The sequence below is a fragment of the Bos mutus genome, chromosome 8 (genome assembly GCF_027580195.1).
Source record: "Bos mutus isolate GX-2022 chromosome 8, NWIPB_WYAK_1.1, whole genome shotgun sequence".
In the NCBI taxonomy this organism is placed as follows: Eukaryota; Metazoa; Chordata; class Mammalia; order Artiodactyla; family Bovidae; genus Bos; species Bos mutus.
In genome coordinates, this window is record NC_091624.1 from 37,423,999 (window position 1) to 37,440,598 (window position 16,600).

Consider the following 16,600-nt stretch of genomic DNA (forward strand, 5'->3'; position numbering starts at 1 on the left):
GTCAGTCCTGAGCTAGGAGACCAGCCCTCTACCCAAACAGCCCTGACGCTGCACAAGAGCTGGGAGAAGTGTGTGTGCAGAGGTGAGACACAGTGAAGCCCCGTGGAGAAGGGGAGGCCTGCCCTGCCCCTTACTACCCAGGGCTTGCCAGGCCTCGACATACTGCACCTGGGGCCTCTGAGCCGAGGGGAAGCCCTCCTGCTTTCCTCGTGGGCAGCAGTCTCCCAGAAAAGCACCCACACCCTCTGGATCCACTTTGGCTTCATTGCCAGGAAATCTCCCAAGAAATCCATAGCATCGTCAGCCCAGGAAGATGTGTGTGATTGGGATCCAGTGGCTCTGCCCCTGAAGGCTGAGGGACTGGTCAGTGTGTCTACATGCTATGTGGCTGCCACAACTCTGAAGGGCACCGTTTGTTTTGAATTTTCCGAGTGCTGCCCTCTGGTGGTCCAGTCAGGAACGTGGCCTTCCCTGGAGTACCCAGCTGCCTGCAAGGCCCTCTGTCCTAGGAGTGGGTGAAGCCATTCTGCTGACCGAGTCTCTGGTCTCTCCTAGGATTACTATGGGATCCCTTTCGCTACACCCCCAGCCCTCGCCAATCGAGATGGGAGCCTCACTAATAACCCGTATTCAGGTTAGTCGTCTTCAGGGGGTTAGGAGTAGGGGCTGCTCAAAGGACTGGCCTGTGACCCATCCCAGGAGCCTGGAAACAAACGGAAGGGCTGCAGAGACCTGCCAGCTTCCTGTTGTTGAGCCCGCCCTATTCCTATTTGCAGGGGCCTGTCTGACTTTTTCCTCCTGCTGGGATGAAGGGTGGGGACTGCATCAGTGCCCCTGTTCCCCTAGGTGATGTCACCAAGTTTGGCCGAGGTGACTCTGCGTCCCCTGCACCCCCCACCACCCTGGCTCAGCCACAGCAGAGCCAGTCCCAGGCCCACCACACGGCTCAGCAGCCCTTTCTGAGTCCCGCCCTGCCGCCTGGCTACAGCTACACTGGCCTCCCCTACTACACAGGCGTGCCCAGTGCCTTCCAGTATGGGCCCACCATGTTTGTGAGTATCGGTGGGGGTGTTCCTCCAGCTCCAGGGAGCAGAAGCAGGGAGGGGGGGACAGGTCCCCACTCGGGCTCACCTGGCCTTGAAGAATGGGTCAAGGCTGGGGGCGATGTTCCTGTTTCATCTGCTTGGAGACCTAGCAGGCATGGCACTAGTAAAGACACATCCCTGGTGGTGGTGCCACCTGCTGCCCGAGGCTGAGCTGGGGCGACCTGCTCCCCTCACTCTGTTCTCCACTAATGCCTCCTGCTTGTCCCTCCCCCAGGTCCCTCCGGCCTCAGCCAAGCAGCATGGTGTGAGCCTCAGCACCCCCAGCACCCCTTTCCAGCAGGCCAGCGGTTACGGCCAGCACAGCTACGGCACAGGTGAGGGTGCTCCCAGCCCAGAGAGGCATGGGCAGGACTGGCTCACCGAGCTCACACACGCCTCTTGTCCCCGCCATGCTAGGTTATGACGACCTGACCCCGGGCACCGCAGCCGGAGACTACAGCAAGGGTGGCTATGGTGGATCATCACAGACACAGAACAAGGCTGCAGGCTCTGGGCCTGGCAAAGGTAGCATCACCCCCTTACGTCCAGGATTGAGGCCCAAAGCAGTTGTCTGCCACCCTGACTCCTTCTCAGGCGAGGCCGTCCCAGAGGGCCCCTGGAGGTTGGGGAGACTGGAGCTGGGCCCTGCTGCTATGGGAACCACCCACCGCTTTCCCTTCCAGGAGTGTCGGCGACTTCGAGCACCTCTGGCCTCCCTGATATGACCGGGTCTGTCTACAACAAGACTCAGGTGAGGGGGGCCTGGCGCTGAGGGGCCAGGCTGGGGCAGCTGCCGCCCGGCTGGCCCTCACTGTTGTCTCTCTGCCCTGCAGACGTTTGACAAGCAGGGATTTCATGCAGGGACTCCACCCCCGTTCGGCCTGCCCTCGGCCTTGGGCTCCACCGGGCCCCTGGCCCCTGGAGCGGCGCCCGGGTACGCGCCCCCGCCGTTCCTGCACATCCTGCCGGCCCACCAGCAGGCTCCCTCGCAGCTGCTGCACCACCATCTTCCGCAGGATGCTCAGGTGAGCTGTCGGAGGCAGAGGCCACCTGGCCCTGTACACCCAGGTGGGGGTTGATGGTGGTCCGCTTCAGCCTTGACCGCCTTCTCTCCTCCTCAGAGCGGCTCCGGTCAGCGCAACCAGCCCAGCTCACTGCAGCCCAAGTCGCAAGCCTCCAAACCTGCCTACGGCAACTCTCCATACTGGACAAACTGAACCCTGAGCGGGGCAAGCGGGGGCAAGCGGGGCGGGCTGGGCGGGCTTTCCCTGGGGAGGAGAAAACACATGGAGCCCATTTCTCTGGGAGCCCGGCGCCCTTTCCTAGAATTCCTGAGACATGTAACTGTGTCAGCCGAGCCTCTGTGGGGGAGCCTGCCTCCCAGACTCGCTATTGTATGTAATGTATTTATGTATGTATTTGTAAATGTGATACAAGTCTTAGGGGAGTGGGGAGCAGCTGCTACTCTCCCCACTGAAGCCCCTTCTTGCTGTAGCAAAAGAAGCCCCCCTCCCCTCTGCCTCAGGCCTTCTCCCTAGCCCCCTGCACGGGCAGTGTCTGGAGGGGCTGGCTTAGGGCAGTTTGGATACTAGGGTCTGGTACCAATGAAGAATCACGATTTATCTCCCTTGTAAACCATCATTTGAGTTTTTGTCCCTGTGTAATTACTTTCTCCCTCACTTTTTGAGAAACTGGTCCTTCTGTCATTTGTCATGTTCCCCTCCCTCCAAATCTTGATCTGGGAATAGCAGAGATATATCCCCCACCCAACATGAAAGTGGCACCTATTTGTCTCCATAGAGAGCAGGGGCGTCTGGTTTTGTCCCCAGACTTGCCTTCCTCTGGCTGACCATTCTTAATTCTGAATTTGTGCTCAGATAGTCAGCCAGTCAGCTCCCCCCTTAAAAAAAAAAAATCAGAAATGTTTTCATTTCGGTGAGAGCACATCTTCAGCAAAGGCTCCTCTATTCCAGTTGTCCTGAACCAGGAGGGTGACTATTTCGGAGGTTTTCTCTTTTGCCCAAACACCACCTAATAAAGTTCTGAGAGCATGCTTGGTCTCTTGTATGGTGTGACTGAAGGAGGGCTCAGGGCAGAGGTGTCTTCATTACAGTGCCGGGTACCCTGGACTTCACAGTGTTGAAGCAGAACTCAATGTCTTATAGTAAGAGGTCATCAGGGCTTCAGTGGGTATTTGGGTATTACAGGGAGATGGCAAAGGTAAAGGATACAGCTGACAAGGTAGCTAACCCCCCTGACATAGCACAGACATTGCCCATTACCTTTGCTTTGCTTGCAACTCTGTAACAGACCTAGGGGACAAGCAGGGTAATTTGTTTTCCAACCAAAGTTAAGAGCTGAGTTCTTAAGTTCTTTAGTTCTTAGTTCTAGGCCTGTGAGAGAGTTTGAATAGTTAAGCTCTCTGTCCTTTGCTTTTCATCAGCCAAATGCCATCTTGACTGATAGCTGTAACAAGTCAGTCAAAGTGCTGTGAAGTAGGTAAGTGGGTCCTGAGCTAAATTGCTCTACAAGGTCCCAAGGAACTATTCACCTGAGGCCAGGAGTCTGACTTCCCTTAAGCTCCTCCCTCTTGATTCCAGGCCACCAGTGCAGAAGGAACCGGGGCCATAAAACTATCCATGCGTCTTGCCAGGAGGCAAATCTCCATGCTTGTCGAGGCATAGATGTAGTTCAACCTGGCAGCTAGTTCAGGGCCCTGAGGTGTTTCCCAGAGCATTACATTATAGCGTCTGGTTTCAGGTCAGCAGGCTGGATGGGAACCAGCCCGGGGGCACAGTCCTCATTTCCGCTGCTTTTGACCTCTAAAATCAACGGTCATTCGTCAGATATGTTGAGCACTGCTGGCTGGCTTAAAAGGTTAAGTGTCCACAACTGAAACTTATCACTATCATGGCACCTATTGCCTCCTAATCACTGATTTTAACAGCAGGAAGTTAAGATGACAAGCGACAAGAAAAACAAAAAACTTGCCTAAGGAGGGCAGTGGAGCACCCGTCTGTCAGTCACCGACCTACTTGTACCAGCAGATTGTGCCCTATTTCAGAATTAAGGTTAACATGTCTTTAGTAACCTTTCTTAAACTAGTAAGGATTTGTTTTTTTTGTTTTTTTTTAATTTTTCAGCTGAGTCCTGTGTATAATCTGGAACACAGGAAGTATTAAGATCACCTTTTAACACACAAAAAAGAAAAGGGTCATTCCATGGGGAAGTAGCAATACAGGTATATTTTATTTCACATTTTATTAGTAGACAGATGGGCAGAAAAAGACAAAAATAAACCACTAAAGGGGAAGTTGAACACAAAATGCATCAGATAATCTTTTCTCATAAGTTAAACTGAAGAAAAACATCTACAATTTCAGCTAAGAAAACTATTAAAGTCAGGTGTGTCCTGCTGGTTTCAGAAGAGTTGAAAATTGCATCTGAATCTTTGTAAATGTAAACCTTTTTTTAAAAATCAGGATGGGGGTGGGGTGGGGTGGAGGGTTAATTTTCAATGGAGAACTACACATTTTCCCCTTCAATCACTTACTATGTATTTTCCAAACGTAAGGAAACCAGCAAATAAAGAAGCAAATAATTACCAGGAAAGAAGAAGGGACTACAAAAAAGTTTGGCTAACAGAAAAGAACTCTGGAATGATGTGAAATGAAAGTGGGGAAGACTGTGAGAAGCAACAACAAAATCACGATGATACACTTTGTCCACCCAGCCTCAAAATACACAGACCTGAAGAGCATCCAGAGGCCTCCGCTAGAATCTGAAGGAACCTCAAATTGCAGGGTGGTTTCTGAATTCATGTTACACCAAACAGCACAACTGTACTCCCAAGTTTGCGGCCTGAGCCCGAGATCTCCACTCCCAAAGGCAATCACGTGCTCCCGAGGTTGTGGCCTGAGCCCGAGATCTCCACTCCCAAAGGCAACCACATGCTCAAGGTCTCCTGTGTCTGGTGTTCTCAGGACAGAGCTCTGGAACCAGCACCTGGGTTTACAAGTCAGAGCTATCCGAACGTCCACCTTCTAGCAATTCTGGCAAATCAACACACACCCCAGTCTTTTCTGGAATTGATTGTACTCTCATCACTGGCAAACCTAGCCCTCAAAAGTAAACCCCAAAGGGCTAAGAGGTACAACCTCCACCTGGCTCTCTGGCTCCCTGAGTCAATGTGCAACAGAGGCCACAGGGCCTAATGGGACAGCACCTCCCACAATGCCAAAGTGTCTGGCCTGCCCTGGGAGAGAAATGCTTCAGCAGGAAGGGGAAGGGCTTAGTTTTAAGGTTCCAAGAGTAAGACCAAGCTACTGGCTGTAAACGTAGGGGGGGGGTGGGGTGTGTGTGTGTGTAGTAGTGGAGGGTGAGAGTACATGTGGGGCGTAAAAAGCTACTTTCAGCGTCACTATTCATCACAAGAGAGCTGCTTTGTTTTCTGAATCTGACCACAGTTGTTGATTCAGAGGTGCAGGTAGCCCCATGGAGTTTGGACAGATTCTGGGACCAGGCTCAACATTGTCCCACATGAACCTTAGCATGTTTAACGTTCCCAATTTAATACTAGACCAAACCTAAGATTCCAAAGAGGGCTGCTGGGAATTAGTCAGCAAATGTTTGGAGAGTCTGAAGAGCGAATGAAAACCCTGAGATCAGAAAGGAAGGAGGAACTAAGGACCTAAGCATCACTTACTCTGTCCTAGGATCCATCCTACCCCTGTCCCTCATCAACCCTTTCATTCTTTCTGAGCTGTACGATCTGAAGAAAAGGAGTTGATGCTAACGCACAGGGATCTGAAGTAAGTTCATAGCGGTATTTTTCCCACTGAAAAGAACACTGCCCTCTTACGCACTGGCCCGCCCCCACAAGAAACAAAAATCATCGCCACGTACAGAAGTCCCTGGTTGGTGAAGGCTGATGGAACTTGATATTGAAGTAACACACGATCGGCACAAGGGAAATCAAAGCTGCAGTAATTGTGCGGCAGGAAGATGTAGTGTTGCCTGGACACTGCCTGCAGCCAACTCCCCTGGCCCTGCCAGAAGAGACAAAGCAGCTCAGGGAAAAGCTCCATGCACAACTTCTGCTTGTACTCCGCAGCCCGAGTACATCAAAAGGAGACAAAAGTCGGGGTCACATCCAATGAGGAAAGCGGGAACCAGTCACTCAGGTCTCACATATATCCACAGTTACCACTATCAGTATAAGCAGCTCAATGAAAACCAAAATCTTAAACACATGCACCTAGTATTAATACTGAGTAATTAAAACCTCGCTACTTAAAAAAAAATGCTCGTGAGAGTGTATCTTTCAGGGAAAGGCCGTGTTACATATATGAAACAGATGTTTTCTCTCCCAACAGTGGTCACCAGCAGTTTGACTTTCCCCCAGCAGCATCAACCAAAACTGGCATAGTGATTTTAAATCTCTGTTCCCATCACTAAGTCTCCACACACTCACGCTAATCCCCCCTCTCTCCCCCCACTCCCTGGGGGGCAAAAATAACTCTGCCTTCAAAATAAATAGCAATCAGTTCTATGTAAAGTATGAATATTTATTTCAGGGTTTAGATCCCAATTTCAAAAAACAAAATCTGATTCCTCTCTTCTGTGTGAGGAGGATTTCCTGGAGGCTGACGGTTCTGTGCCCTTAGGAACATGTCTCATCAGGTTCAGAACAAAGTCCCTGACGCCCACTGTACCCCAGCCTTAAGAAACAAAACTCACCATCATGGGGCTGAACAAATGCACACACACGTAAATGAGCAGCTAAACCTTGGCAAATCTGCTTAAAAAAAAAAAAAAGTTTGTTTTCTGGGGGTTTTGTGGTTGTTTTCTTTTGCTACCCAGCATATGCAGCACTTGTGAACTCCCAATGGGTTCCCAGCTTTAAACACATTAAACGTCTTGGTGAAAGACTAATTCTTCAAGAATCTAAAAATGGACCAAACGTGTTTTGCTGTGAACGCTTTGTAGAGACGAAGTGAGGCGAGTTTGGATTTAAAGAAAGGGGAAAAAAAAGAATCAATACAGTGATGGAAGGGTAAAGAATGCAAGAATTCAGACATTCTGTGGAGGACTACTTTCTCTCCATTAAGAGGTCCATAAAAAGGAGCAAACTGAGATCCATAAGGGGGGTCAGCAGGAGCCGTGTTTGTTTTCCCCACCCCCGTGATAGCTTTTTGCTGAGGGGCCACTGCTAGGTCCCCACTTGCTCCCCTCCCTTTGGCCTGAGACGGCAGGGCAGTACAGGGGCCTTGAAGGAGCACGTCACGACTCCTCATTTCCAGAATCGTCATCATCGTAACAGTCGGCATCTTCCTCCTCCTCATCTTCATCATCAATGTCATCGTCGTACAAGTCGTCATAAAGCAAATCTGAGCTGTTGTCATTGGAAGGCACTTTAGTTTTGATGCAGTATTCCGCCAGGGTCGTAGGGACCTTCACTCCATCCTTTTCTGCTTCGGCTTTAGTGGCTGACACCTGTTTCCTGAAGACAGGATAGTTTATGTAAGTCTCTGGAACATGGATTTATAATTGGCCAAAATAATCCAAACGTCTTTGTGACTTGGGGTTTTGAACTTTAGAACCTGTCTACTTAAAAGCATCTTTGACAAATACCCTCTACTACACCAGAAGTTCCAGCCCATCAGGTACCCGTCTGAAGGATAATGACCCTTCTGAAGGGTGTTTGAAGCCATGGATCTCAAATACTGGTTAGCTGGAAATCACCTCACATTTTTTTTCCAGTTGGTCTCACACTAAACCTAGAATGCAGGCCCCAACAACTCAATAATCCTCCTACTTGGAGTAAAATCCAAATATCTCATGTTAAATTCAAAGTCCTGCATGATCCACCTGCCTACCACTTCACTGCTTTCTCCAATTCCAAAACATTCAGACCACTCTGGGGTATTTTTTAGTACCTTCAAACACACCTAGTTTTTCTGTGTGGATCAGCTGTTCTGCCCTACACATATGAACTTATGAACATATGTCATCTGAGAGGAGGCTTGTTCTGACAGAAAAGGAGCCATCTTGTCATTCCTTCATATTATCCTACTTCCTCACTTGTTCACCTTTCTGTCATTTTCTCCCCTGAATGTGAGCAAAGACCTTGTCTATCTTAGTTAATTCTGTTCCCTTGCTGCTTAGAGTGCAGTCTGTCATACACAGCTGTGTGACAAATACTGATTGTATGAATGCATGAAGGTTGTTTCCTTCAATAAGTATGAAAATTTGATCCCTCAACGGGTTAGAGAAACTGAACTTAAAACATCAAACCACTATTCTCCCCGTCTTCCTTTTAATTAGACTCCTCTCGGTTGATCTTGCTGCCTTGCATGCTGGTGTTGAGGCTTTCAGGCTTGAATCTCTCTTCTCACAATCTCCTCCTGGGACCACCTTATCCATTCCCATGGTTCTAACCCTTCATACTGACAGCACTCAAATCATCAGGGTCCAGCCTAGACTTCTCTCTCTTCTGAACCCTATTCCCTTCTCCGTGCTGATGGAATCCTAACGCGCAAGTCTTCATCTGTCTGGTCTGTCACTGTCCACCTCTGTGGCCAGTTTCTCCCATCTTTCTTCTCTCACCTCCTTACTTCAAAGTCCTAAATATTTTCAAATCTGTTTTCTCATTCTTGTTTGTCACTTCGTCAGTTTCGTCTTCATCTCTGCCTCCTCAGATCTCAGCTGGTCTCCTGGTCAATCACTTTCCTTTGGAACTCAAATAGGATTATCCTTTCACACACAGTCTTTAAGTGACACTCTGTCACCTCCTTCTGACTTCACTGTCTTTTAAGACCTGATGCTTTTCTTAATTTCCCATCAATTCTCAAATTAGAATTCACCATTCTCTTGACATGTCATGCTGTCATACACCTGTGTTTCAGTAAACATGTTTCTCCCTCTCTCTGAAAAATTCTTGGTTAAGACTCTCTCCTAGAAACATATTATACATTCCTTCCACTGTATCTTGTTTGTGTTTCTGTAGTTGCACTTATCCTATTACACAGTCATTTGTTTGTTTACAAACAGAAGTATGAATTCCCTTAAGGAAAAAGACTATGCCTGACATCCAACCTTCCCATGAACATCAGACTTCCATCTGACAATTTTATGAAGAATTCCCATTTTCCAATCCTCAGTCCACTTCCACACTCAACTTCTTACTACTTACACTAGTTATCTTCAATCTTTGGTATAAACCAGTCACCTAAGTGGCTGGTAAAAACAAAATACAGATGCCCAGATTCTATCCTTGCAATTTCATTAAATGACTGTGGATTAGACAGAGGGTCTGGAGGTGATTTACAGATAACTTTTTCAACTGTCAGATGACATGCATTAAAAAAAAATCACATGGTATTGTGCCAACTAGATTTATAGAGAGGGACTTTTTAAATAAATTCTAGTGCTTACTAAAATTCATATACACAGAATGGGCTGGAATTGTCCCTGGGGCTCTACCAATCCTTAAGTACTGTTAGGAAAACCTTTTATTCTATGCAGGATATAACTAGAAATGAATGGCTGAGCCTAATACCATCTACCTTTTTATTTCCTTCTATAGATGGGAAAATTAAAGACCCTCAAAAGTTAACTGATAGGGGCTTCCCTGGTGGTCTAGCAGCTAAGACTTCACACTTTCAGTGCAGGGGACATGGGTTTGATCCCTGGTTTGGGAACTAAGATCCCACAGGCTGCAACTAAAGATCCCACACGCCATAACTAAGACCCGGGGCAGCTACATAAATAAATAAATAACTATATATATAAAGTTAACTTATAAAAGGTCATGTGAGGCATGGCAGAGCTAGGAGTATACTCCAAGTCTCCTGATTCTTATTCCATTCTGTTAAATCATGTACTACAGTTGCTGATAACGATTGTAGGGTAAGGGAGTTAGGCGAGGATGATTCTTGGAAGACGCTGCTGTGGTTAAAAACGTCAATAATTTATAGGATTTCATTAATAAAAATTTGAAAACAAAAGTATCTGGAATAGACATCTGGAATACCTTGGGTGTTTGCTACACTTAAAGGGCATGTTGAAAGCCTAGAACAGTGTCCCTAAACTGATCAGGAGGAAGAGTTTGCAAACTCGACTAGCCAGAACATGGAAGTTCTCACATGTACACCCATGGCAGATTCAAGTCAATGTATGGCAAAACCAATACGATATTGTAAAGTAAAAAAAAAAAAAGAACATGGAAGTTCTGGAAATCAGATCTGCTGTTCTCTCAAAAGCCAGTATCATTAGGCTCAGGCACAAATCTCTTCCCAAACGATAAATCTAATTGGCAAACACAGAGTCGACATTTAAGTTCAATTTAAGCCCTTGGTTCCAGGATATACTTTGATTTTGTATGAAGACTTGAAGCAAACAGAAGACAAAACAAAACACCTTACCTAATGATTTCAGCATATTCTTTGTCTTTTCCTTTACTGTCCCTCCATTTCCTGAACATAACCGAAGCATCCACATTGGCTGGGGAGAAGGTGTTGGGCTCATTAAGCAATGAGATTACACTTAACAGGATAGTCCTAGAAACAGGAAAAAAGGGTCAGCTATGAATATTCACATTCACAGTATTCAAAAGTTTTTGTTTTAAATCTAAGACTATAATATTTAAGGCTTTAGGGGAGTATCAAAATTTTGTTTCCAGTATTGGTTAGACTAGGAATAAGTTGCTATCTAGAAGACAATGCAGAGGGAATCTGAGTTCAGCATGAAGGTTGGTTTGCAGGCCAAAACATGAATTCTGTAGAAGGTACTGTCTTAGCTGGCAACATGTTCCAATCTACAAAAATTGGACGTCTGGAAGCTTTTCAAATAACATTTTAAAAATGAAAAGTTTTCTTTTTTAAGGTTTAAAATTTTTTTATTGCAGTGTCTTATTTTTTAAATGCCATACAGTTTTTATATGGGTATGTATATATATATATATTTTTTTTTTTTTTTTAAACTTTTACAATGATGTGCTGGTTTCTGCCATACAACAACGCAAATCAGCCATAATTATACTTACATTCCCTCCCTCCCTAGCTCCCTCTCCTCCCCCCATCTCCCCTTCTAGGTCATCTCAGAGGGCCACACTGGGCTTCCTGTGCTACACAGTAACTTCTCACCAGCTATCCACCTTACGCCTGATAGTATATATATGTTGATGCTAATTTCTCCATTAGTCTCACTCTCTCCCTCCCCTACTGTGTCTACAAGTCCACTCTCTACATCTGCGTCTCCATTCCTTCCCTGCAAATAGGTTCATCATTGTTTTTCTATATTCCATATATGTGTTAATGCTGTATTTGTTTTTTTTCTTTCTGACTTACTTCATTCTGTATAACAGGCTCTAGGTTATACCTCACTAGAACTGACTCAAATTCATTCTGTTATGACTGAATAATATTCCTTTGTATAGCTGTACCACAGTTTTGTTATCCATTCATCTGTCGATGGACATCTGTAGCTTCCGTGTCCTGGCTACTGTAAACAGAGCTGCTATCAACATTCGGGTACATGTGTCTTTTTCAGTTATGGTTTTCTCGGGATGGGGGGTGGGTATATACCCAGCAGGGGGGTTGCTGGGTCATATGGTAGATCTATTCCTAGTTTTTTAAGGAATCTCCAAACTGTTCTCCATAATGGCTGTATCATTTTATATTCCCACCAACAGTATAGGAGGTTCCCTCTTCTCTACATTCTCTCCAACATTTATTGTTTGTAAATTTTTGGATGATGGCCATTCTGACCGGTCTGAGGTGAGACCTCACTGTAGTTTTGATTTGCATTTCTCTGATAATTAGTGATGTTGAACATCTTTTCATATGTTTATTGGCCATCTACATATCTTCTTTGGAGAAATGTTTGGGTCTGCCCATTTTTTGATTGGGCTGTTTTCCTAATGTTGAGCTGTATGAGCTGCTTATATATTCTGGAGATTAATCCTTTGTTAGTTATTTCATCTGCAATATGTTCTCCCATTCTTTTAATCTTGTTTACTGTTTCCTTTACTGTGCAAAAGCTTTTAAGTTTAATCAGGCCCCATTTGTTTATTTTTGTTTTTATTTCCATTACTCTAGTTAAGAGCAAAAGGAAAAAGCAGAAGCAAAAAATACTTAGCTTGAAGGCAATCTTTTCACAGTAAAGGGTAAAAATGATGCTAGACTCCATATATCTAATTTGTATCATGGCTGCTTAGAAGATCTGAAAACCAGTATTACATACAATTGTATTTCTTTCCCATACTTCTAAGGGAAGCAAGTAAGAATTAAGCAGGAGAATGGAGAAAAAGCAACAGCCTTAACATGGAAGAACTAATTTCTTAATAATAGAAATCTTATTCAAAAATACTTACTAAGCACTTACTATTGTACCAGAGGCACTAAGTGAGATGCTGAATGTACAACTGTGAGAGAGTTAGATGCCATCCCTGATATCTTAGGGCTCAGAAATTCTGTGAAAATTTTTCATCCACAGATAAAACTAGATACCTTTAATTACAGGGAATGAAGTTTCTGTTAGATAAAATAAACTCAGTAAGATCCAAAAATGTCTGAAATAGTTCTCATGCTTTTTTCTCCCCTAAAAGCTATGTGCATGAAGTTAAGAAACATGGGATGAAAAATTAAATTTCTCTACCTTTTCTCACTGGTGCGAGGTTACAGATTGTGTTGTTGCAAAATAGCCTTTTGCTCCTGACTCCAAGCAAAAAATAAAGGGAGGGAACCGGGCAATTAGATGTTTGATTTGATGAAACCTTCTCCTTAAAAGGGTAAAGAGTTTCTGTTACGTGATTATACAAGATTACCACAAAGGCACTTTCAAAGAAAACTTTCCCATCTAGTTAAAGTCAATTTATCACATATATTAATATGTCCCCCTTTCTATTAGGTTAACTCCTTGTTGTAACTCCCAAACCCATCCTTCCGGATTTCTTCAGTAGTTACAGTAAGAAGATTCAAAGAAACTCATCATTGCCAAAAATGGGAAATGGACTGACAATATCCTAGAAGCAAAAGAAAAATACGGGTAGAAAATTCTGTAAGGATTGTTTCAGAAGAAAACATATACAAAATCTGTTTAAAAAATAAGCAGAATAAGGACAAACTTTGGTATAGATTAATGGTCTGATCAGTACTGGATCTTCACAACTTTCTGTGATGATGGAAACATATAATCTGTGTTATCCAATACAACAGTGGCTATTGGACAACACAGGTCCAGATGAATTATATTAACAGAATTAATATAGAATTAAAAAGGAGACTTTTCCCAGGAGTGTTCACCAAGTAGATTTTGTATATGTTGCAATGTAAATACCATATTGAAACACCAAATTGGAAAGTACAATTTAAAAAATGGTAAATCATCCATCTCTATGAAAAGAAAATCACTTCCAGTACCATAGACTCCCTAAATTGAAATCCATGATGCTTTCAGAAGCACCAGGCGCTAACTACAGTACACTGTGATAATATTTGTTAGTAACAGTTATTAATCCAGCATGTTTTCACTTCCTCCCTTTGTCTGGAGAGCAGAAATCATCTTTTTATTTTGGGTACATGGAATCCATACCACTGGTTCAGATGGGGTTAATCTTCTTCATCTAGTACACCTTCAAACAACAACAATGCCACACCTTCATAAAAACAACCCACCCACAGCAGAAGACATACAACCAAGTGCTAGCAAAGAACTCAACACTAAGGAAGAATTCTGATGCAATTCCATTTGCAATATCCTATTCAAAGTTTCCCAACCAGTATGTTGTGACTGGGTTACAGAAAAGTTGTATGTGATTCCCCTTAGGCAGATGGGTGGGGAGGACCTGGGACAACCTGAGCCTCTGGAATGGTAACTTCTGGCCAAAGGAGCATCTTCAGTTTAATACACTGTGATCTACAAATAATATAATTTCATTTTTCCTATGTACTGTGACTCAAAAAGGTTGGCAAGTATATTATACACACAGTTTAAGCTGTCCAGCACTTGTGCCACTAGCTCCCTTCCCTTTCAGTGGGTTGTAGAGAAGACGAGACCGGAGAACATCCTAGCCTACTCCTAAGAGACCCTTGTACGTGACGTGTGTCCTCTGGAGTGGATCCATAAATCTGGTCCCATGGCAAAGAAAACACTTTTCTATCCTCCGGAGGAAAGCAAATCCTTAACAAAGACCACTTTCCTATCCAAGAGCCTGCAGTAGATATGGCAGGTAGTTCTGAGGGTGGTTCCTCAGAGAAAGCACTTGTGAATCCTACTGCAAAGTCTAAGAGAACCCCCACCCACCCACAGAAAGCTCTCATTTGGTTCTTGAGAGAATACAAATTAAGGCACACTTTGTTTCTTCCACTGAGAAGAGGAGGCATGGTGCTGTGGGCCCCTAATCACAAACATGTGGCAGCATCAGGGGTCCCAACCCTCCCAACTTCATTTTTTGTTGACTAACGCCTACTTCTCCAAAACTTCCCAATTCTGTAAGGAACTCCCATCCTCTAAACATCTGAGGACAGGGCTGTGGATCTCTTCTTCCAGAAAGTATGCCGGCTTCCTCTAAGAGGAGGAGACTACTGAGCTCTTAGTGGAAACTAGTTGGCTGATGCTCTGGATCCCTACAACTGTAGCACAGCACATTTTCCTTGCTTTCTCCTTTAGCCACTCTCACTACTCAACAGGTCTTGTTATATAAATCGACTTAGGCTTGCAAAGGTAACTGGAATTCCTTCTTCTTCCTCAGGTTACAAAAGCCTGCACAACTTTATCTTCTGAGTATGTTCACTGAGGTGCTAAATCAAAGACTAGTGCACGTGGTCATGAAGAAGTCCAAACACATGTGAACATGGAACCACTTTCAGATAACACAGCCATTCAGCAGTCAAGACCCTACAACAGGCTGAAATGAACCTTTTGCTGCCTCCACTGCTGTCTTGCTACAGCCATAAACTCGATATGGAGCTTAGAATCCTGAGGCAGACAAGTGCTGACTTTAGATAATTTAGCAACAAGCAGATATCAACAGTAACCTTTGGTACCTCATATCTTGCCTCTTGATATTTCAGTGCCATAAATAACCTATGAGAAATACATACAATTTACTACCTTAAGGAACTCCTTTGTCTTAAAACAAATAACACACTGACAAATGTGACGTGTTTCACATCAGGTAGTGCTTTTCTGACTTTTCGGAGTTCTGGGCATCACCAGGAGTTCCAGATGAGGTTCTACAAGTCATACAAAACACCATGACCTCTCTAGAAATACACAAACACCAAAACTCCCATTACTTGCCCACTCCAAGATCACTACATTGAAGAATCATCCAATAATGGAATGAAGAAACAAAAAGGTCCGAGAAGCTGACTAATGACTTCCAATGCAAATACCTTTTGGAGCAGTGGGTAACGATCAAGGGGACAATCTGAAGATAACTAAGTTTTGCCTGTAAAGCCTCTAAATAAGAAAGCATAAAGGCAAGGAAAGCAATCTCTGATGTGAAGTCCCAGTTCTAAACTGGGGCTCAGGTTATCTCAGGGTTCAGAGAGAAAAAATACTGATGCTGGTACCCAAAGTAGTTAAGGTAGTTTGAGTGCAGAGTAATACACAAGGAGTTGTTGCCCCCAAAGGATTGAATTAAATGAGAGACAGGCCCTTCTCTTCTTTCTTTTGGCCACGCTGCGTGGTTTGCAGGATCTTAGTTCCCTGACCAGGGACTGAACCCTGCTAAGGCATTGAAGCGCTGAGTCCTAACCAGTGGACCAACAGGGAACTCCCCAAACAGGCCTTCTTTTGGGTGAAAAAAAAAAAAGTTTATAATATTTTAAGCTGAGACAAGGCAAATACAGTCTTTGTATATTTGCACAGTAGTAGAGGCAAAAAATTTGAATTGCTGTGGGCAATGGTAATAGGTTTTCCATCTAGGCAGCACAATGAGAAAAATCTTGTTTTGGGCTTTGAATCTGAAGAATGGGAAGGCTTCAGATTCTATGCTGTAGTTTTAATCCCCAGTACTTCAAACTATATGTGGAGCAGAGTCTCTAGAGAAGTAATCAAGTTAAAATAAGGTCCTCAGAACAGGTCTTAATTCAATATGACTAATGCCCTTAAAGAAGGGGCAATTAGGACACAGATATGAACAGAGGGAAGACCATGTGGAGATAAACTGAGGACAGAAGCCTCGGAAGAAACCAACCTTGCCAACACCTTCAGTTCAGTTCAGTGGCTCAGTCGTGTCCGACTCTTCGCGACCCCATGAATCGCAGCACACCAGGCCTCCCTGTCCATCACCAACTCCCAGAGTTCACTAAGACTCACGTCCATCGAGTCAGTGATGTCATCCAGTCATCTCATCCTCTGTCGTCCCCTTCTCCTCTTGCCCCCAATCCCTCCCAGCATCAGAGTCTTTTTTTTTGCTTAATTTTCTTTCTTTTTTTTTAAAATTTATTTTATTTTTTAAGTTTACAATATTGTATTGGTTTTGCCATATATCAACATGAATCCGC

The 16,600-nt window shown here is 44.6% G+C and overlaps 2 protein-coding genes across 3 annotated transcripts in view; one reads left to right on the forward strand and one right to left on the reverse strand.

Annotated features, from left to right (window-relative positions):
- The window catches only part of UBAP2 (ubiquitin associated protein 2), a 118,948-nt gene extending 115,810 nt beyond the window's left edge, over nt 1–3,138 (forward strand). Inside the window, 7 exon segments of the mRNA XM_070375460.1 lie at nt 556–634; nt 847–1,052; nt 1,321–1,420; nt 1,503–1,610; nt 1,769–1,836; nt 1,919–2,110; nt 2,207–3,138. Of these exon segments, the coding sequence (XP_070231561.1) occupies nt 556–634; nt 847–1,052; nt 1,321–1,420; nt 1,503–1,610; nt 1,769–1,836; nt 1,919–2,110; nt 2,207–2,302 (849 nt within the window). The 3' untranslated portion in view covers nt 2,303–3,138.
- A 1,173-nt stretch (nt 3,139–4,311) lies between these two features.
- UBE2R2 (ubiquitin conjugating enzyme E2 R2) overlaps nt 4,312–16,600 on the reverse strand; it is a 97,281-nt gene continuing 84,992 nt past the window's right edge. The window contains exons 4-6 of one of the 2 annotated variants that reach the window (XR_011465099.1): nt 10,511–10,645; nt 5,001–7,587; nt 4,312–4,946 (exon numbers count right to left, since the gene is read on the reverse strand). Coding sequence is in view for 1 of the 2 variants with exons in the window: in XM_005903026.3 (XP_005903088.3) it covers nt 7,368–7,587; nt 10,511–10,645 (355 nt within the window). In the remaining variant the exon portion in view is untranslated. Of the gene's footprint in view, nt 7,588–10,510; nt 10,646–16,600 lie in introns of both variants that reach the window. The other variant, XM_005903026.3, reaches the window with a different exon arrangement.